The following is a 23052-nucleotide window of genomic DNA, read 5'->3' on the forward strand; positions in this document are numbered from 1 at the left end:
CTCTAATGATGAGGAATTCTTTTGGGAGTCTTCTACAAGCCTGACTAGGAACCGTGAAAATAAAGTGTCATGTTGAAATGTTATTTCAAATTTGGTGTTATTTCTTGAAGACATATGTTACATTTTAGACTTATAATTCCGAGAAGTTTCTACAAGGAATGGAATGACATCTTTGTGCAAGCTGTCACTTTTCATATAGAAATTCGTCCCATTCAAAATATATAATTTTATTTTAAATTGCAACTTGGAAACTGTCCTAGTTTCTCATCATTCTGAAATCCATGGCTATATCCCTAAAATATTCACACTTTCATTATTTAGCCCTACAAGTTCATTTGCACTATTATTTAATGTAATTAGCAGTTTTGTTACTTTAAAGCTGCACTGTATAACTTTCCTGGAGGTGCTTGTCTCCGTGGAGATGTTATGTTGCCTGAAATGTTCTGCAATTTGGCATTAAACTTCTTGTATTTATGTCATAATTTTATAGAATTTGATACTTTTTTATGTCCATTATGCCGTGTGTTCTCCTCTGCACAGATCTGACCTGTAATTTGGCCTGGTCCCATCACCCGCTTGTCTCCATGGCTATAGATAAGTGTAATGCCGTACTGTGGAACATGCCAGGCAAAGCAATAACACTGTAGTCACACAGTGCACCTGTAAATGTGTGAAAAATGCAGGGATTTAAATTTGTGAAACTCCCAACATAATCTTCACTATTTCAGATCAAAATCATGACACAAAAAAGGAGGGAAAAAAAACAATCTCTGAACAGTAACTACTCTCCGGATGATAGTGCTTCTGTTAACGGTGTTTCTGTTGCTTTTCACCACTCCATTTTAGAGCATTGCAGCCTGTAACTCCTCAGCCGTAAACTGCGGACCATTGAAAGAAAATCCCTCCTGTATATTTGTACATTCCGTCACACAGGCGACGTCGTGAAATAGCGCTTTTATTATATTATTTACACCGCCAGCCAGCCGTTTGTGCTGCGGTCGGAGCAGAAGTGAGCTAATGCACGGCGCGCTTTGATAGGCCGGCTTTCCCGCTCCTCGTTCTTCATTGGTATTCTGCACACGAGGAGCATCGAGTGCAAAGGCCCTCTTCCAATCTCGCTCGTCCTCTGCACCTTCAGGTCGCTTCCACTGCACCTATAGACCGGACGAATGGACTGAAATGACAAACGTCTAATCCGCCACTCTACATGTATTCACTCTCAGTTGTTATTCCTGTCTTCTAATTACTTTGAGAAGCTTGATGTGTTGAACTCATCCTTTCTCCTGTACACGAGTATCACAGGTGTATCAGAGCACCACCCTTTGGTTAAATGTAGGTATTGCACCAGCCAGTCGAACGCGGCACATAGAGGAAAAAGCCTAATTTCCAGCCGTGCTTTTTAAGGCGTTCCCATGTTCTGTGACGAGACACATTGGGGCGTATTAAGATTTAGAAATGCTTTGTTCTGCTCAAATGTAATCACTGTTTTCTTACTCGGAAAATAGAAATCCTTTGATAGAAATGCAGTGTCCTTTGTATCTTGCCACCGGTGAGCCCAAAGCATACAGAAATCAATGCCCATCTTGGTTCCCTTTTTGTTTCCAGGCGGTGCCGCAGTAGAAAGCTTTTATCTCCAGCTCAAGTACTACTATGTATCGGGCCCGGTGCCATTTCGAAATGCTTTGCAGAACACTAGTGCTGTAATCTTTTCCCTCGCTTTGTGTTTGATGAACTCGACAGATTGGCAATGTAATGATGACTGCATAAAACCTTCAGCATGTATGAAACTGACCTGTAATTTCTTATACAGCCGTCCCACTGTGAATCATTCATCTGCCTGAGTGCGATTATCGTTATCGCAGGACCATTACTAACAGCAGATAGTTATTTTAGAAAGAGTGCGTGGTCTTAATGCTGTATTTTATCATCGTTACAGGCAATGAATCTGACTTTTACCATCTTTTAAATGTGAAAAGCAAGACTAGTTCATTTTAAACCGCTCTTACTTGCATTCCACTTTCCTAACGCATTCCTAACATCCCAATTATTCATGGCAGCAATTTTAAAACACAGCTGTCTGATTTTGACTTTGCTTTTACACTATGTCTGTACTGCAGCAAGAGGAATTTTACTTTATCACATGAAAGAAAAACATGATTAATAGACATGTATTTGCTTAAATTAGCCTGCAGCGTTTTTCTCTCCGCAGTTAATGCTGTTAAAAGAACAAAAATACATACAAAATATATTACTGGGACTAAATCGCACAGTTCCAAACTATGGCTTGGCTTCAAATGCAGTGAATTTGCTCTAATGACCATCAGTAGTAATTTTTCTACCACTATAACCTCAATAATATATTTTTTTGTATGTGACAGACCCAACATGTTCAAAGCCTGAATAAAATGTGGTGGCACGGTCAAATCTCCTACATTCACCCATTTGAATCAAACTGAACTACTATTTAATGAATGCTCGAGTTGTGAATTGAAACATATTTTGGCTCTATTCTGGGTATATTTTGGCGTCACAAAGCCTCGATTAATGAACGTCATATCATTTTACTGCAACAGACCTCACAGAGAGAAGCTGAGCAGAATGGAGGATAGAAACGTTCAGCTCTCATCTTTTTGGAACATTTTGATTCTAGTTCCGAGCAACGAAAACTGCACAGACAAGGTGACTTTTACTGAGCCAATGAATCTGAAAACTCGACCTCCGCCTGTGTGTGTGGACCTTCGGTAAAGCCAGGTCGGATGTCGTGTCTCTAGTCGTGCCGTGCTGCTGATGTCAACACTTTTCAGCTAATAAACTCAACTTTCTGCACAATAGTAGACTTGACTTGACTTCAAACCATTTCAGACTTCAAACTGCAGTGCCTTGGCTGTGTGACAATATAATAATAAAGTTGTCCAACTTTCGCTACCATTTGACAGTTCATTAACAGTGCATCCCATTCAAATGACTAAGATATATTATTTCAAGTTGTGCTTTAAGCGGTTGGCATTCCCCACACCGTGCAAAGATATACTTTACGGGTGAATATAAATTGCGCTTAATGTGTGGATGTGGAAGAAATCAAATACTTTTCTTTTTGTGTATAAAAGATGCTCGTTCTTTTCTGTTTGATTTACAAATGTCTCCCAATCCCAAAATTTAGCTGGATTAGGGCAGTATTAATACTAATAATATTAATATCAATACAATAAATTGCAATTTGAACGGTCGCAAAGTAACTTTTCAAGTCATTTTTTTGGCAAAGAACTGAACATAAACCCTGTTAACCCTGTAGTCTAGACATCAAATGAAATTATGTGATTGTTGTATTAGTTTCGTAGTTCTTCTCTGACATTTTATTGCTGCTGGACATCAAAATGTGCACTCTGAACAAAATGATTTACTAAAACTTGTAAACATAATTGCAATGCTTGTCAGAAAAAAATCTATATTTGTTTCCAAAATTCTGCAGATTTAGTGTGCTTCTGATTCATCCACTCCACAGTACAAATCAATCTACACGCAGCGCCAAAGCTGTACAGAAGCTTAAATGCAAAATCAGAGTAGTTGACATGGTAACAGTACCACACTAATGCTTGGAACAAACATTGCATATTTGCTGTACATATTAGACCAAATGACGCACTCAGATCTCATTATATTATTCATTTTATACGACTCGAGCTCCGTGCATTGGTGGCGTCCTCATTCCAGGTCGCTGTATCTCAGAATAGAAGTGTTCCCATCGGCGCTGTCCCCTGGGTATGCTTAGCACTCCTGTGAAGGCTGCACAGGGACCTTTCATTGTGGCCACGTCTCATAAGTTTACCCTGAGCTAATATGAGAAGAGGTCCTGCCATGTGGAGGTAATTTCACTTTATGAGCTGCAACAACACCAATGCTGGAGCGGGACGCACGCATAAACCAGCCCCGCGTTTATTGCACTCTGGGATGGAACTGTGCCTCGTGACATTTTCAAAGCAGAATATTTTTTAATCTAAAACTGAAACGGCAGCAGAGAAAGTTGAGTATTTATTTATTTTCGGTAAAGGTTACACATTTAATCTATACAGTCGTGTTGTGTTCTGATGCAGATAGCGCTCCCTGGTGCTGCTTGTTTATCTGATTTCTCTCCATATTTCTGCAGGCATATCGCTTCCTGGCGGTCAATAACAAGCTGGGCCTGAGTGGGCGTCCTGATAGGCCCGTGGGCTGCATCGGCACCTGCAAGGTATTTCTACATACCAACATACAGTACTGGACAAAAATGCAGTATATGTTTATGTAATGGGCTGCAGGGCAACCGGGTTACTATTGACTTCTTTTCACATAATGGACGTGCATATATATCTCACCTTTAGAGAGACCTTCTATTGGGAACATATCTGTATTCAGATGATATCTGCAGAAGAGGGTGAAGCACCAGGTGGAATGTAAATGTCATGTTGCTTATTCATTTAGAACTGAAAGGGCATTTCAAAATTACTTACTGCGCCGAAGAACCCAAAGTTGTGTATGGCAGTCCATCTGGGGCCCCTCTTCGTTTGCATGTTCTCTCTGTGCCCTGTTGTTTTGTTTTTTTAACTCTGTGTAGTCCAGTTTCCTCTAATAATCATAAACATGCACAGAGGACAAATCCTTTATCTTGATCAGAATCTTTAGCAACAAACACATGCTCAACGATACTGTATTTGCAGAATCAGAATGACGTTTGTTGTTACAGACATGCAGCCGAACTGCAGAAGAAACAAATACTTTAGACATTTAAGTACCAGCGTATCATTTTTATTATACATAATGCAAAGGATTAGAAGCATGCTGTTTCTTTCCACATCCACTCTGTTTGTTTTCCTCACTTTCTCTTAGTTTGTGCTCAGTGTTAATATGCACAGCGTGTGCTACGTGCTCATCCTCAGCTTCTTATGCTTTAAACGTCTCGCTCCACAAAGGCCTGATGTTTTTCTTCCAAGCGAAGGTCACCGCAACCCAAAACATTTATAATCCTTATTGAAAGACATTCACAAAACAAGTCAAACTTTCCCAGCCACTGCTCGGGCAATTTTTAATAGAACATTATGGCTGACTGTCAGAGGATATCATCATCGTCTGTGGCGTAAACTGTACTCTCGCTGATACTTCAGCAGTGACGGCTTGTTTTATACTCATGATAATGCACGTGTGGCTATCTTTGAACCACTCCGCCATCAGTCTTTTAATGCGCTTCTGTCGTTCTGTGTGCTTGTCCTTTCAGATTTATCGCATCCTGGGCAAGACGGTGGTGTGCTACCCAATAGTCTTTGATCTAAGTGACTTTTACTTGTCCCAGGATGTTATGCTGCTGATTGATGACATTAAGGTAAGTCCGGGTCACGCTCGTGCTGCCGCGCTCCTCGACTAATCGCTTATACCAAATTGAACTCAACTTAAGCCGGCTGCACACTGGAGGATTTTAAAGTCTTTGCGATTTTGAGACGTGTCACAAAAAGTGCAGGTCACAGGTGTACGCGGAAGACTCGGATGAAGGACGCGCTCGCCGATGTCTCTGGCGACGCGATGTAACTAAAATGCACGAGGATACGAGGCGAGCTTGTAATGATAGATGCCTCCTCGTTAATAATAAAAATACAGAGGTTTATTTTAAAATTATGCTCTTGATTAATTTGACCAATTCTTTTATGGAAAAATTATGAACATAATGACCCTCGTTTATATTTTAATATAGAAAATGAATCTGCTTTACATTTATTGGATGAATGTGCGTATGTTAAATTGTGTGATATTGAGTATTTGTTTAAATCTTTGTGTGATATAGAAATCAGATTTGGAATAAGGGATATTTTGTTTAATTACTCGAGAGAAGACTCTTGAAAAAAAACTAGTTTATATTAAATATTCTAATTATATACTGGAAATATAATATACATTGTTGCAAATGGAATAATAACACCCCCAATATAAACCAATCCAAACTGTGTGGATTACATCTGCCTGTAAAGGAGGAGCTGGTTACACTGACTCATTGTAGCTGTGATGAATTTTAAAAAGTTCTCTGTGTTGGTTTTGTCCTATATTTTCTATATTTTAAAAGTTATCACTAGATAAAAGAGCCTGGCACAGTATCACTGCGTTGAGTGGCTCTTTTAAAGTTCCTCACGTACCATTTTGAACCTTACAATATCACAAATACTTGTTACAGAGTTGCATTGACCTCACAGACCACAACAAGAGCCACAACAAATGATTCTCTTCCGAAAATCGCTGCTCGGGCCACGTCTCCCTGAACCCGCGGAGGCAAATCGGGCCAAAGTTCCTCTAGTGTGCAGAAGCTTTATATTTTCTGTTTATTGTCAAATGTATTAATAGATTCCAGATTATAACAAATATGCTCATTTCCATCTGTTCAGAGATTTTGTTTATTTAAACCAGAAACAATGCCAGTATTGTTACGCTGACAATTAATTCATCCCAGTTTTGCTGAAATTGTATCATTTATTTAAATCGGTGGTTGAAGTTAAGTTATATTTTTCAATTAGAGAGAATGATCGGTTTACAAAAAAGACAAGAAGAAAACTAATGCTTAATTCTTCATAATTTTGTCTCTACACTAACATTTCAAATGCTGCTACTGTATCTGAAACAAGTTATACTGTTATATGTTGGGCCTTACGTGTGCTTTATCCTTTAACATGCTATTTCTGTGTGTCTAGAATGCCTTACAGTTCATTAAACAGTGCTGGAAAATGCAGGGACGTCCCCTGTTCCTGGTTCTCATTCGCGAAGATAATATCAAGTAATGCACGACACGCATCATAATGGCTTTTATTTCCAGTTCCTTTCACTGATCGCTTTCTTGCTGTGCTGTCTTTTCACATCTCCCCTCCCATCTGCCTATTACTCTTTCTCTTCCTCATAAAAGTCCCGTCGTGACAGCCTCAATGCAATGTAACTGTGTTGAATGTAATAGTTTGCCTCGTCCTCAGATCTCTTCTTCATAGCATGCATACCATAAATCACGTTAGTGGGAAGGTGGCGCTGTCCATGCTTGTTGACTGCTTAATAATGTTTCTCATTTGTATCACTATAGAAACGCTGGCGGGTCCATTAGCTCACTGTGAGCCATTATCGAGGGAGCTTAGCTGTATATGAAAACTGTACTTTGACATATGGTTCACGGCTTCCAAGGAAACTCGATAGTCATTAGTTTATCGATCGCCTAAGTAACCTACGTGGTGTCAAATTGATGTAAACAAAAGATCTGTATAGATTCTGTGCGTGTGCAGACAGGGGTTAGGGGTTTAGAATTGTAGTTCTATTGCAGTTTACACAGTTATAATACAAGTCCATCCCATTTTCATCCATTTCAATTGTTTTTGCTCTACCGGACCATTTTGTCACCTTAAAATACTAGTATGCTATGTGTCCCATGCCATAATCTGACAAGTATTCATTGAAAGTTTAGGGTTCTACAGTAGAACATATTCAGTCACATGGTGTTCTTAGCTTTTCTCTTTTAAAGTGAATTTTATAACGATACAAAGAAGTAAAATTGCCTTGTCCTGAACGGCATTGAAGGATGTGTCTAATTTCCTGATGGGGACAATAAAGTGTACCTTAACCTTAACCTTAACCTTAACCTTAACCTTGTACCTTAACCTTGTACCTTAACCTTGTACCTTAACCTTAACCTTAACCTTAACCTTGTACCTTAACCTTGTACCTTAACCTTGTACCTTAACCTTAACCTTAACCTTAACCTTAACCTTAACCTTAACCTTAACCTTGTACCTTAACCTTGTACCTTAACCTTGTACCTTAACCTTAACCTTAACCTTAACCTTGTACCTTAACCTTGTACCTTAACCTTGTACCTTGTACCTTAACCTTAACCTTAACCTTAACCTTAACCTTAACCTTAACCTTGTACCTTAACCTTGAACCTTAACCTTAACCTTAACCTTAACCTTAACCTTAATCTTTAGCTAAATACATCTTTAACTAATGCTATATACAGTGCTTGCCTTTAACTCGTATATTCTTTTGTCCAGGGGAAGCCGCTTTAATCCTGTCCTGGACATGTTGGCGTCCTTCAAGAAGGGGAGCATTGGTGGGGTCAAAGTTCACGTTGACAGACTACAGGTTGGTCATACGTGTACATAACTCATAACTCTTCGTACACTTAATATATACGGTTGGAGTTATATTCTTATTCCTGAATACCTTTGCACTACATTAGTATCATTTTTTAGGTTTTAATAAGCAGCAAAACCCTATAGTTCTGAAGGAATGTTTCTGTGGAGTTTGTTCATGGCATAAAGTAAAATAGGCTGTTGCAAGTGACATATACATAACGCAGATATATTGCAGACATGTCACCAAATAATTTAAGTTTCCGTTCAGCAGCACCGCCCTGATCTGTAGTCACCGCTTCTTTCAGTGGAAGAGCCACCTTTTATCTGCAGTTTGACCTTGCTGCGCTAAGATTGAATTTAGAAGGCACATTGTTTTCGTTTCCCCGAGTGAAGAGGAACAGCCCGAGCATGAAAATGGGCCCACGCGACGGGAAAGCCTTTTTAGCGGCTCGTTACAAACATTGACATTACTTTGACGGACAACATGGAATTAAATGATAAACTAAGGGATGATGGGATTACAGCGATACAGTTTGGAAGTTAAGAGATATTGCACGGCGCTAACAGGGGGTAATGGGCGTTGGAGATTGTGTTATGTGGATTGTGATAATGGCAGAGCTGAAAGGCAGTGACGGGAGGCGGAATCACGAGCGGCACAAAAACGGCAAACTGGATTGTTCTTTTTGGGAGCGACGAGGAGGATCAAGGTCACGGGGTCATTGTTGGTGTGGCCAACGTGTCTAAAAAAAAAAGTACAAAAAACACAATAATAATACAAATTCAATGAAGTAAAATTGCTGTACTGTCTTACAACTGAAACTGAGATTTACCGATGTATCGTATTGGATACAGGGCACATTATATCATAGAAGGCCCTTTTGTGTTTATTTCAGACCGGTTTTAGTCTTGGATCTGTTATTTCAAAGTGTGGTGCTCGCTTTGATTTCTGATTGGATAACCAGCCTGAAAACCAAAGCGCAAAATCTAGTCATAAGTCATCTTTTTATTGTGTGAGTGAGTCAATTGCTTTGCACGTGTTGATTTATAACAACCCTTTGCCCAATGCCACTGAAATTAATAATCATTTTGACTATGGTTTAGGGCTGTTTTTTGTTCAGTGATTCAGTGATCTAATTGTAAATAAATGGTCACATTTATATAGCGCTTTTCTACCGTCAAGGTACTCAAAGCGCTTTACATCAAGGAACCAGTCACCCATTCACACACACATTCACACCCCAGATATACGCAGACACTGGGGGGCGAGTTGGGTTAAGTGTCTTGCCCAAGGACACAACGGCAGTATTCACATGAGGCAGCTGCGATCGCACCGCCAACCTGCGGGCCAGTGGATCTGACCGCTCTGGGAGCGGGGAGTCGAACCGCCAACCTTTGGATCAGAAGACGAGCACTCTACCACTGAGCTACTGCCGCCCGTGTATTGTCAATGATGCGTGTGGGGCTTTTTAATTCTCTATCAATAAAAATCTTGGCGCAGAGCACAGACTTTGGGGGAAGATATTTTACTGTTTTTTGTGTAATAGTACAGATTAAAAGATTATATTCAGGAAACTTATATATAGAAAATGTGTCTACATTTATTTTTGCTTTGAAATGTGTGCTGTCTGTGACTGGGTTCTAAAAAAAACAAATGATTAAGTTAGTTATAGTCTGAAAAAAATATATTTTTGTTAAGGAGTACACAATTAAAATATTTATTACAATATAAAATAAAGACTATGAACAAAAACAGAAAAAAGAGCTAATTAAAAGTGGATGATGTGTTATTTCTGCACTTTTTTGTCATTTTTGTATGGAACTTGAACCTCCGCATTTTAACACATTTGTCAAAAATTGCCGTAACGTTGTAACTTAATTTGAACAAAGTTATTCCTCTCCGTTTATAGTTTGAAATATTCATTTTACCATGAACTTTTTGAACTTGAATCCTCTTTCAAAAGTCACAGCTGGAATTTGTATTTGAATTGAACTATTCATCTTTCCCTCAAGGTTAGTGTCTGATCTTAGATTTATGTTCAAAGCAAAGTTATTTTATAAATCTGAATGTTCATAGTTCTGCAGTTCAGTTATACTTAGTAAGCGGCTAATTGCAATTTGACGTGACCATTTCATCATCCGCTTCATTATTTCCTGTGAATAAAACAATAAAACATTTTCCACACTGTTACTTAAACCAAGAATTTCATCAAAGATATCTAACGTGCATAACAGATTTATAAGAGTTCTTCTATTAAGTTATCTGTCCTTTTCCTCTGCATCTACCTGCGTTGCAACAATGAAATTTCCCCATGTGTGGACAATAAAGGAATATATTATCTTATCTAACCTCGCTTGTTTCCAGCCTCTTTGCGCTGCCCCACAGAAATCATTCCCGTAGTCCGCTTCTTTTCCTTTCAAAACTTTCCCCCGACGTTGCCCGTTTGTTATTCGCTTCGCAACATACTTCCAAAGCTTTGAAACGGTTCTGTTCTTTATCATCTCATTGTTATGTGCAGCCTCGCCTACGTTTCTGTTTTAAGACGACTTCAGTTGGAATGGCTAATATTGCATTTAAGGGGCGGCCCCCAGAACGGCCCCTGCTTCCTGCACACAGCCTCATTTGACCAAAGATATGTGTCATGTTCATGCTGCGTTTGTTTTGTCACTGTAACCGAAACATTAGCAGAGTTTGAAATGCTCACTTACATTTTAATGAACGTGTCTCTCCAGGCTGATCCGTAGGAGGTTTATTCTTGGCTCTCGGCATACTGAGCAATCTATCCAAGAAAAAGTGTGTTTTTTTTGGTTTTTTTTTGCAAACGCACGGTCTATTCCACGCTGTACTGTTTGTTATAGTCAACTATGAGGACATATTAGTGAGACGTGTGTTTAAATCCAAGATGAAGACTGTTTTGTTTCGCCGCGCCTATGACATTGAAATACTTTTACCTGGTCTTTAATATTTTAAATACCATGTTCATTTGTTTTTATGTTTTTATCTACCTTATTTTCTGGACTATAAGTTGCACCAGCCAAAAAAAATGCATAATAGAGAAGAAAAAAACATATAAGATGCACTGGAGTATGAAATGTGGTTGCAAGTGTGAAAATAACAAATAATATCACATATAAGTCGCTCCGGAGTATAAGTATATAAGTATAAATATAAGTATAAGTCACACCCGGGCCAAAACTATGAAAAAAGATGGGACTTATAGTCCTGAAAATACGGTATTTATTTTGACATACACTGTTTTATATTTTTATAAACTGTACTTTTATTTTGTTTAAATTTAAATGCATTTGTAACATTGTAAATTACTTTGAACTGCGCTTTGTACGAATTGTGCTCTATAAATACATTTGATTGATAGTTGAGATAATTTTGTGTACGTTCTCTAGACCCTGATATCTGGAGCAGTCGTGGAGCAGTTAGATTTCCTACGTGTCAATGAAGAGGAGTAAGTCCAATTTATTATAATGCCGCAAACAAAACCAGTGCTGGCGGTTTCTCAAGGCAAGTGTCAATCAGCACAACTGAACACATAGTATACCGCACACGGATGGAGATGTACCGTGTTTATCGCCTTTAAGCGTGCACTAACACTCCAAGGCCGTCACGCTTTGTTCCATTTAATCATCTTGCCATTACAGGACATGTTTATAACGAAGAATGTGCCTTTGTTTCTCACCCAAGGATTCCAGAGTTTAAAAGCTTTGAGGAATTGGAGTTGCCAAAGCACTCAAAGGTGAAGAGACAGACGAGTACCCCCAACGCCTCGGACCTGGAGCAGCAGCCTGAGATCAGCGTGGAAGAATGGATACATAAACCTACTCACGACATTCTACAGAAGTTTCATGTAAGAACAGCTTTACCATTTGGGTTTAAGGATAATAATATTAATAGTTGTGATAATGATATAGCTACGGGAACCTCTTTTTTCCCCCTGCAGATATGTATATTACTTAATCAAAACTTCGTAACGTTTTATTATAAGGGGGATTAATCATGCATGAATTACTGATATATTTAAGCATTAGTGCACAATGACTTATTAGGAGTCGTTATGAGTTCGTGTTGTTTCATAGATTACTTTATTCATGAATTAAACCATTAACTATTGTATTGAACCGACATGTAAATCTTTTTAGTTCATCGTTGTCTTGAATGAATACAAGAAATGCATCGTACTTTTGAAGACATTTGAATTAAAAGAATGAATTAATCGTGAGTTATGACGAATTATGTTTGTGACAGAACCGACTGTAACCAAACACTTTCCATGTTTGTTCAGACAGTAGTTAATGGTTTAATTCATGAATGAAGTCATCTATGAGTTAACAATAAACATTAGTGTACAATGCTTATGTAATATTTCATTGATTAATGCATGAATATAACATTAATTCATGTATAATAATGAGCTTACGTCCCCTTATTATAAAACATTACAAAAACCTTTGTGAGTGAGTACCCTAAAAGCTTAAACGGCTTATCACATTAAGTACACCATCTCAAGTGTCATGTTTTGTTAAGTTAAATCATATTCAAGGTTTTTCCTCTGTACAAATAAACAGATGATGAATTCAGCCGTGCGACTCCAGCTGCTCCTCTGAGGATTAGTGTGCCGCTTGTGTACTGTGTACTTTCCTTTTGCTCCTCTCTCTTCTGCTTAATAATGTAACACACTTACTGAAGTCTATGGCTTTGGGTCACTGCACTGTAATTAGGGTATTGTAAAGTATACTTTGTACTCATATTTATGTAATTATTATAACTGAAATCCTTTTCTTTACTCATAATACAGATATACAGCAGCTAAAATGAAATGAAACATTGAAATGCTGAAAAAACAAACTGTGCGTTCATCTGTAAGGTTTTATTTGAATTGATTAATTGATCTGATTTTGTTCATCCACAGGATTGTGACTGTTTAGCCAGTCAGGCTCAACTGGCTGCATTACTCCTGAAAAGAGAAGGCCAAGGCTTTCTTGACAAAGATGGTAACTACTGTTCTTAAATGTTTAAAAGTCATTCTAATTGTATTGTATTTCATCCGATGCCATCTCATTTCAGTGGGCTTGATGGATGAGCTGGAGAGGATCTACAGGAGAGCTGGGAGCAGAAAACTTTGGTCAGATACACCAGTTACAATGCGACTACACGTGCACACACAAAACAAACTTCACAGTGAATGCCATTTGTAGTAATCGGTGAAATGGTTGCACTCTTTTACAGGTTCTGGTTTTAGTAAATGGCATGCGTATACGTTTCTATAAGTCCTGTATATAACTCGTATGTAATCTGGCCGTACTGTAGGCTGGCAGTGCGCCTTGTTGCTGCCATTCTCAAGAAGTTTGCAGGCTCAATAGCCCCTCACATCACCACTATGCTGGTGAATGGGAAACAGGTAATCCAATGTACTAGAGCTCAGTGTTAGCTGGTTAGCTAGCTGTTTAGTTTGAGAGCTTTAGCCATAACATGTAGTTGCTCTGCTTATATTGTCCTTTTCCCATTTCAATGAAATATGCAAGATTTGGGTCTCTCTTGGTGGTAGTAGACATCCTTAAAATTGGGCAATTATCGTCATTACAGCATTGATTAGCTTCAACATGGCTACCTCTCTAACACAGCTAGCTAGACCACATTATCAGCATGTTGCTCCTGAGAATGGCCGTTGTGAATTTATTCTTCATTAAACATCACAGATTACTATTTTTCTACCTTCACAGCGTTTGGAATTGTGTTAAAGCGTTATATATTAATTTGCAGTTGTTTGTTGGGATAAATGTGGCCAAAACACTGTAACACTGTGTTACATGACTTTTCACTAAATACTAATTGTCAACACTTTAATTTTGTGTTTGTGACTAGACCATAATGTCACTTAAAGATAACCATTAAAAAAAACAAAGCCCCCTTTTAACGCCCACTGTAGACATGCCAGTTATTGCATCTCTGAAGTTTGATGTTTTCCGCTGATACGACGTATAGGAAAATGAACATGAACGAAATGAACCGATTGCGCCTTTCCACCGTGCGGTAAACGACGCCAATATTCAGTTTAATTACGTTTCTTACTTAACATGGACGAGGAAGTGAAGCTTGAAATAGGTTTACCCCGCAATGCGTCCCTGGACTCGCACGGCATTGCTTTACACACAACAATAATAGCATTACGATTTTAGGCGCACATCATCGGTACAGTCGCATTTACCTACACACAAACGAACCCACGGCAACAATGTACGGCGCAGTTCTAAGCAAATTCAGTAGAAAAGCTGTTGATTATATCGCCGCTGTCCCATCGAATCACTTCATTTGTCTAATACTGCTTCTGTGGGGAGATGGACTGGCTTCACCACTGTGTGTCCCGTAGTTCCCCTGGCTGAAGTCTACTGTGGTTACGTGTACTTCTGGTTCTCATAGGAAAACTGCAATCAAGAGGAGGCTGCCATTTAAAACACGTGCAACAGCATCAAATGAACATTCAAAAATCCCCCCCCCCCCTGATTATCGTCTATTTGTAACGTCACGACTGTTGCACTGTTGAGTAATTCATCGGCGAAAATCTGAAATTGTAATGTTCTTCTTCTCGCCACTAGGTCTGTTGTCCGTCTTGCTGCCAGTCTCTTAACTAAGCTAGTGGACAGCCTTGCGCCCAGTATTACTAGTATATTAGTGCAAGGCAAGCAGGTAAGTGGACAACAGTCTTAGGGTACAAGCATAATTGGCTCTTGACGGTGGAGGTGGCATGTCGGGACCTTTTTATTTTAATAATGAGCTCCTCCTGCCGTGATCCTATGGGAGTTGTGAAAAAATAGCTGCATGTTTCCATTTCTGGCTTCCATTTTGGTGTGAGTCTTAAACGTTTGTTGTAGCTAGACCGCCGGCGTGACCTCCCCAGAGTCCTAATGTGCACCGTGCCCGACGCTCCGTGCTCCGATTGACATGTCGTGGCCCCGGAATTTGCCTGCTGCCGCCCCCTTATTCAGGACGGGTTTCAGTGCATCATTCTCTGTCGAGTCTTATTCGGAGATTAGCTTCCTCTCCAGAGTGTCAGTTATCTCGGCTCATTTTTAGCCCTCTGAACACTTTTAGGCATTTCATTATGCTGAAGGAGCTCAAGGTGTGAATCTGCATATAGATTGCCTGGCGAACCGAATGCTCCTCTCGACAAGATTGCAGAAGCTGATTTTGGATTTGAGTTGCGCTCCTCTGCTTACAATAACGGTTCAGGTAGAAGAAGAGAGGCGGCACTTATTTAGGTCTATTTGGATTCCATTCAGTCATTATTTCTCAACCTGGAATTGAAATTCAACATTGTGTTCCTTAAAGATAGCTTTTTCCAAGCCGTTTCCAGCCCAAAGCGTTTTTGTGAGTTCAAATCAGTTTAGATGTGAAGATGGAATATTGATTAACGTCTTCAAAGTGCTGGATTTCATCAGTACGAGACATAAAAGTGAGGTCCTCTCATCAGGAAGATTGCAGAGGTGTAATTTTCACCAGATGGCTTTCAGAAGAATCAAAATACTAAGAGTAATCTTCTGAGCTGCAATTTTGCCCACTTTTATGTAAAGCTGGGAGAGGAGGCCAATTTTAAAATAATGAAGCGTAGATGTAGATGGAGAGTAGGGATGTACGTTCTCTCCTCTCCTGTCCCTTGTGCACATGCTGCCTCTGTTATTACTAGGTGACCCTGGGTCTGTTCGGCCATGAGGAGGAGGTGATTTCTAACCCACTGTCACCAGGAGTGATCCAGGGCATCATCTACAGCAAGTGCTCTTCTCACGGCGGCCAGAGAGAAGCTGTTCTTCAGCAAGAACTAGTCATACACATTGGATGGATCATTTCCAACAGCCCTGAGCTTTTCAGCGGCATGCTCAAGATCAGGGTCGGGTAAGACAGTGTCAGCGACACACACTGATTTTCAAGGGATTTGAAACTGTTTATATCTGTCTATATCTATATCTATATCTCTCTATATCTCTATAGCTCTATATATGCTCTATATCTATATCTCTCTATATCTCTATAGCTCTATATATGCTCTATATCTCTATCTATCTATATCTCTATCTATCCATAGACATATATCCCTATCCATCTATATATTTAGACATATATATCTATATATATTAGACATATATTATATATATATAATACAGATATTGTATTATCTAATATTATTAGATAATACAATATCTGTATTATATATATATATATATATCTTATATAATACAGTTATACTGAGATGATCATACTTTAGGGTTATTAAAAATGAGTATCAACATTATAGTTTGATCTTTTCTGTAGCTGTATATCACACTTCTAAATGTGTTATCATGGCCTAGACATAACAAAAGTGTCATGTGCAGATGTGTATGATCTTGCTTGTGTGCTGAGGTTGTTACGTCTCTCTCAGGTGGATTGTCCAGGCCATGAAACATGAGCTGAAGATCCGAGCTGGAGACATGCCTCCTCAGGACATCTACCAACTGTCCCCTAGTGACATCAAGCAGCTGCTGCTGGACGTGCTGCAGCCACAGCACACGGGCAGGTACGGCCATGCACTCTGAATACTCCTTTACATTATTGCTTTACTGTATTAAGCCCTTTGTCCTTTTACGCACAAATAAATTGTTAAAAATTGAATAATTTATTATTGTTGTTGTTATTGTTATTTTACTAATTTGAATGCAACTGAATGTTTCCTATGGTTTAATAAAGTTACATCTTATCTGATCTAGTCTGTGACACACTGACTTACAGGTCACTTCCTGTCCAGCAGCTGTCCACATTAGGTCCCCTGTGTGTGTGAGCCGTTTGAACAGTGAGTGTGTCTCTCTCAGGTCGTGGCTGGAAAGACGGCAGATCGATGGCTCTTTGAACAGAGTGCCCCTGGGCTTTTATGACCGTGTGTGGCAGATCCTGGAGAGGACTCCTAAAGGGATCCTGGCATCTGGGACACACCTCCCCCAGGTACACTTTGTGTATCACTGTAAAGTCACACTAAAGCTTCTCTTGGCCAGTGTGATGAATCCTTATTGGCAAACTTAAAATGTGACATTTGTTTCATCCTCCTCTGAAGCAACCCACCCTGTCGGACATGACCATGTATGAGATGAACTTCTCACTGCTGGTGGAGGACATTCTAAAGAACATTGTCTTGCCAGAGTACAGACAAATAATAGTTGAGGTAATTAACGTTATTCAAGTCTAAAACTGCTCGTAAGTCTCTTAAATAGACATTGTGTGATATATTATAGTTTTATAATGTTACCATTGTTCTTCTTTGCAGCTTCTGATGGTGGTTTCAGTGATACTGGAGAGAAACCCTGAGCTAGAATTCACAGAAAAAGTCAATCTGGACGGTCTGGTGAACGAGGCCTTTGCCGACTTCCAGAAGGATCGCGGTGGCTTAGTCGGCGTTGAAAAACAGGTATAGGTTTAGTATATTACAGTTTTATTCTACAGATCATATTAACCTCCATCTTGTACTCGGCGTGATCCAGGACGGCATGGAGACCTTTTACAACACGCCCACAGTGGGACAGAGAGGCACCTCCAGCTACCTGACCAAGGCTGTCATGATCCAGTTACTGCAAGGCGACGTGAAGCCCTGCAAGGACGACCCGTGCACTGTTAGCTAGATCCACCGCGCGGCGACCTGCAGCGGCGCAGTCAAGACAGCCCAGCGAGGATGCATAGATTTACACCATAGCCTCCTTCTACCTCTCCTTCTACCTCTCCTTCTAACCTCTCCTTCTAACCTCTCCTTCTACCTCTCCTTCTAACCTCTCCTTCTAACCTCCAACTGGTCTCTCCTTACTCCGGCCTGGCTTCACTTTGTTTCCCTGTGTTATTCTTGTTCTGTTAGTTGTTCTTCATAATTACTTTGTTGCTTTTGTTATTCAAATAGGGTCTGATTTATTTGACTTTCAGTTTATTTATGGACTACTGTTGAAAGTAGGAGACGCCACTGCTTAATTCTTGAAGAGCAATAACAAAAACCCACTGCATCCTTTCTGCTATCCCATGGTTTTGTGCCGGATGCCCTTCCAGATGTAACCCTCGCCAGGCTTGGTTTCTAGCACTATATTCTTACAACTAATGAAGCACTTAATTTCGAATGCTATTTTGAGTTACTACAGCGCAATGTTTAGTTTGACTATTTTAGTGCAGACTCATTACTCAGCACTGTGGTTGCCAGCTGCAATGTATAACACTGTACGAGCTGTGCGACGGGGCGGGGCTCCGAGGGCCTCGAGCGGGCGCTGCCTGAAATAGAAAAGTTTATTATTCAAAGCATGATTAATTCTGTGTGTGTTGTGTTTGAACTGCAGATTTTAAAGGAATGTTAGACTCTAGTTGAGGTGCAAACGTGTCTACGTTAAGTGTTAAGTGTATTTAAAAGGCCGTTTAACATTTTAGGTGGAGGATCTGCTACCTCCTCGTCTCCATGGAGATGTTGTTTTGCCTGGAATGTTCCACAGCACAGCATTCACCTTGTCTCTCCAGGCTGTTCTTATTGATCAAAATATATCACATAAAATCTGTAAAGTGCATATGACAGGTTGGACTACTCATTTCACGAAAATGCAGTTAAGTTTTCAGAACAATTTGACATTCTGTCCCAGTTTAGCCGTTTTTTAGTTTCATAAAAATTGAATTCTGAGTCTCACTAGTTCAAACTCTGCTCTACTTCCTGTCATTTTGCTCTGTCAAAATGAGAAAATCCCCAAAAACCTGTCGTACGCACTCTAATGCCATATACTGTGTAACATTCTGTGCAAAAAGGGGAACACCTTTAAAATCGATGCTAAATTTGTGGCTCAGCATGACTTACCCGTGTTTTCCGGACTATAAGTTGCATCAAAGTATAAGTCGCACCAGCCAAAAAAATGCATAATAGAGAAGAAAAAAACTTGTATAAGTCGCTCCGGAGTATAAGTATATAAGTATAAATATAAGTCGCACCCCAGCCAAAACTATGAAAAAAGGTGCGACTTATTGTCCTGAAAATATGGTACTGAGACGTTACTTTGTGGATGGATGCACGAGTCAGGATGTACAGTCTTCAAACTCATGTTGCACTTCTGAATGCCTGCGATGTGTGCAGTTTGCAATGTTAAAGTGCGTGAGTGGCAGAGAAGAGACAAGATAAATGAGCCACTGCTGAACCCAATATGTTTAAATCAACAAGCGCACTGATCAGAAGGGACGTGTCCTTTTGGAATAAATCACCTCTTCACAGAAAAGAAATGTTTGTTGATTATGAAGTGCAGGAGTGACGGCGTGTTCGGTTTCGTGATAGGCGATTAGCCGGACTGTGCCGAGCTGTCAACATTGTGACAAACAAAATAGAAGGGAGACGACATAAAATGATGGAGAAAGGGAACTCTCTCTGTAAGAACGAGGGGTTGGTAAACGGATGGTGCTGTCAGACTGAATAGAAATACATTTGAAAGAGCATTTTGACAGTGTTTGTTGTGTTAAGCCTTGAGTATTGTCATTGTTTGCATAAAAAGATGGAAGTATCACAAAGTCTCCCTTTAAAAATAACGTGTAATATCATTTCTGTCCACTAGAGAGCAGTACAGTTCACACACAAAAGTCATTGTGCAATTAATGTTTGGATATGCCTGGTTTATTGTACTTTAGCAAAAAACAATGCCATTTTAATCCACTTGACATTATTTTCATTGATATTATCTGTAGAAGATGGTAACCAATAATTAAAAAAAAGACTTTAGTTAAGTGTCTGTCAATCTCAATTACTGTATGAGCTGAACAGTTGTATTTTCCATTGATTACCTATAAAAACCCATAAGCTAATAGATTTTATTTTTAATTTATAACGGGGGGGGAAAACAAATGAGATCCTCTCTTTCATAAGTACCCTGTCAAATCCAATATAAAACAAAGAAAGAACATATGACATCCTGATAATATGCAAATAAACCATCCAATACAACAATCAATAAAATTAACAAATACCTAGAATACAAAATGTGATGAAATTGTGTAAAACAATGGCACCGGGTCTGTGGGTCGTCTCTAACCACTGCTTTGACTTCAATAAAATGCATAAAATCATTTAATTTAAAACTCTTCAGTATTTCCTTCCATAGGCCAGGAGTACAGTTTTTCCCCATCTCCATGTTGACTCCAAAATAAGAACATCCTGGGCTCTCAAGCGACAAATACTTGCACATCAAACTTGTTAAATAATCAGGGAGCCTTATAAATAAAAGGCAGTGCTGATTATGCATGATATGAATGGATAATAGGTATAACATGGAAACTATAATACACTCCTTTTTAACAGCCACGCAATATTGCTATAAAATGCTCAGCAGCTGCAAAAGACATTTGCGGCATGTGTTCACAGTAAAGACCTGTGTTTAGCCTGTTCCAAGTCAAACTGACAGGACATATGGGATCAGCCAGTGAGGTGATGGCATATGTTAAATGTATGGGATGGGATGGGATTGCCTCCTTTTCACATCCAAGGACGTGTATACGTATAATCGTTTGGCTTCTTTTTCTTCCATTTGTCAGGCTGTTATTGATGTAAATGTAATTGCACCTGACACATTCACTCTGTGTCAAGGCAGGTGACAGACTGCAAGACCTACAGGGACTTTAACCAGGTGTGCGTCACATTCACGCCCTCTGCTGGCCAAGAGCGACATCGCAGCTTTTGAGACACTTTTGTACTTGAACATGGCAATTGCTAATAATAATAATAATAAATACCAAATAAAATAAAAAAATGATATAATAATAAAATGAAATACTAATTGATTAAATAATACAAAACAAATAAATACAAATAATGATGATGATAAATACTTGACAAGACATGGTGGGCTTAATGAGAACCACAACAAGGTGACAGTTAATTTACACATTTAAATACTGCATATGTGTTTGTATTAAAGATTAAAGGGAAGGCAAGTGGAGCATTGTTGAAAAGTAGGGCATTGTAGTAAACCACGCCAACCAGCCATAATCCTATCCTTATTTGGTTGGATAGTCCCTGTAGTATATACTGTATGTGTCATAGTAAACATTTTGATGAATACAATACAAAGTTGAAAATTACAAGAGGCAGTGCTGAGCTTTAAAATGAAATCCTACTGTCATCACTGCGGGACGTCCCATTGATAAAACAGACAATTTACACATTACCGATAGTTTAAACAAACATTTTTAACTAAAAAAAGGACTTATCAGGTATCATTAATTGTCACATCATAACTATTGTTTAATGTATATGGATTTTAGTCCTTGTTTATATAATGTTTGCTAGGTAATAGTTTACATGTTATATCTGCTGTCCATGTCCAACCAGGAAAATGTCCAACTTGAGCAAAATTGGTACACTTTTTTTTGAAAAGTAGAAACCTTTTATTTGTTAGAGTGAAATGTGTGTACAATCTAAAAATACCTGAAAAATCCATGTTCTCTCCCAGTTTCTTAAATTCAGGAGGTTCTTTGGAGGTTATAAGAACTCACCACTGCAGAATATATTTGCAACACATGAACCTACGAAATTTTTTAACTTCCAACAAAATCCAAAGCACACGTAGCAGCGGCGTTCCCACGTTTCACCGGCGCCGCAGTTCCCCTAAAACAATTCATGATGTATGGCGACACCCGCGCGGGAACTGGCCCCCATAACTTATCACGTGTCGGAGCCAAGGTGACACCCATCGATCAGAGGCTGGCGTCACGGGCGGCACGTACGCCAGCGCTAACCTTGACTGAGAAGCTGGTCGCCGGGACGGTCATGTCACTGTGGAAGTCCTTTTGCTCTGTTGAGGTAAGACTTCATCACGCCATTTTATTGCGCCGGGCCTATGGCATGCATCACGCCCGGTTTTACTGCCCGTTAGACGAAGGGCGTGGCTGTGGGGACACACAGAGGACATGCGAACAGTTTAGGATTATTAGAACTTGTAGAGGGAACGGCAGAACAGCAGTGGCTCTCGTTCAGTTTTGGAGTCATGCACTTGAGCTTCAAAACTCCTGCCATGGACACAGTGGATGGATGTTGGAACGTGTTCCTGGCGGCTGGGAAGAAGAAAGAATGACTCAAACCGTCCAGACGATTAAAGACTGGACCAGTGTCATAACCAGACATGTGCACAAGGAAAAACATAACCTCAGGACTCAAACTCAATGCAACAGTGTGAACAAACAGATCTGCATAATAATACCAATATGCATTTGGTTGACAATGTTTGTACACAAATGTTTCTTGGATTAAATATGCTACACTTTTTTTTTTTTGCTACACAAAAAAAAAAAAAAGAGAAAGGATATATATCTCTTATAAAGGATTTGTATTATACAGGTTGTTTCATCATTGTTCATTGTTTTATGTTGCACCGAATCACCAAAGCAAGTTCCTATGTTTGTGAATTCTGTTCATTAGCAATAAACCTCTTCTGATTTGATTGATTTGATCTGATTCTGATTTGATTTTGACTTTGACAAATTTAAAAAACAATGGACAAAATAGGAACATTATTTAGAACCTAATATGCTCTAATTCTTTTTTTTTTAAATCTTCACTTCCTTTATTTCTCCTTTACTTTCCTTATGTTCTACCTGGTCCAGCTCATCCTTTCTGGGTTTTTTGTGTGTTTTTTGTGCTTTTCTCTCTCTCTTTCGTTCTGTTTTTGTTTAGTTTTTGCTGATCTATGTTCTAATAAAAAAGAAAATAGGAAAAAAGCCAAAACCCCAGCAGTGGCTCAGTTGTTTGCCCACCAACCCAAAGGTTCTGCCTCGGCTTGTACTGTCAGTGTCAGCTTACCCCTGGGCACCTCCCGTTTTAAATAAATAAAAAATGCATGGAATAGAGTCTTCTGGAAACTTAAATTTAATAGCAATGTTTGAAAGAATGTAATAATG

At 39.3% G+C, this 23052-nt stretch overlaps 1 protein-coding gene across 4 annotated transcripts in view; it reads left to right on the forward strand.

Moving 5' to 3' along the window:
- phkb (phosphorylase kinase, beta) overlaps positions 1-20159 on the forward strand; it is an 85116-nt gene extending 64957 nt beyond the window's left edge. For 2 of the 4 annotated variants that reach the window (XM_072464529.1, XM_072464532.1), the window contains exons 17-31: positions 4145-4228; positions 5249-5353; positions 6705-6787; positions 8043-8133; positions 11529-11587; positions 11824-11986; positions 13049-13130; positions 13204-13261; positions 14733-14823; positions 15821-16026; positions 16553-16687; positions 16980-17109; positions 17219-17326; positions 17429-17569; positions 17643-20158. In XM_072464529.1, coding sequence (XP_072320630.1) covers positions 4145-4228; positions 5249-5353; positions 6705-6787; positions 8043-8133; positions 11529-11587; positions 11824-11986; positions 13049-13130; positions 13204-13261; positions 14733-14823; positions 15821-16026; positions 16553-16687; positions 16980-17109; positions 17219-17326; positions 17429-17569; positions 17643-17780 — 1674 coding nt within the window. In that variant the 3' untranslated portion in view covers positions 17781-20158. Of the gene's footprint in view, positions 1-4144; positions 4229-5248; positions 5354-6704; positions 6788-8042; positions 8134-11528; positions 11588-11823; positions 11987-13048; positions 13131-13203; positions 13262-13446; positions 13538-14732; positions 14824-15820; positions 16027-16552; positions 16688-16979; positions 17110-17218; positions 17327-17428; positions 17570-17642 lie in introns of all 4 variants that reach the window. The other 2 variants (XM_072464530.1, XM_072464531.1) reach the window with 2 other exon arrangements.
- Positions 20160-23052: the final 2893 nt, after the last annotated feature.

This window comes from Eucyclogobius newberryi, unplaced genomic scaffold, assembly GCF_026437365.1.
Source record: "Eucyclogobius newberryi isolate DKJ021-1_F unplaced genomic scaffold, fEucNew1.0.hap1 SCAF_5, whole genome shotgun sequence".
NCBI lineage: Eukaryota > Metazoa > Chordata > Actinopteri > Gobiiformes > Gobiidae > Eucyclogobius > Eucyclogobius newberryi.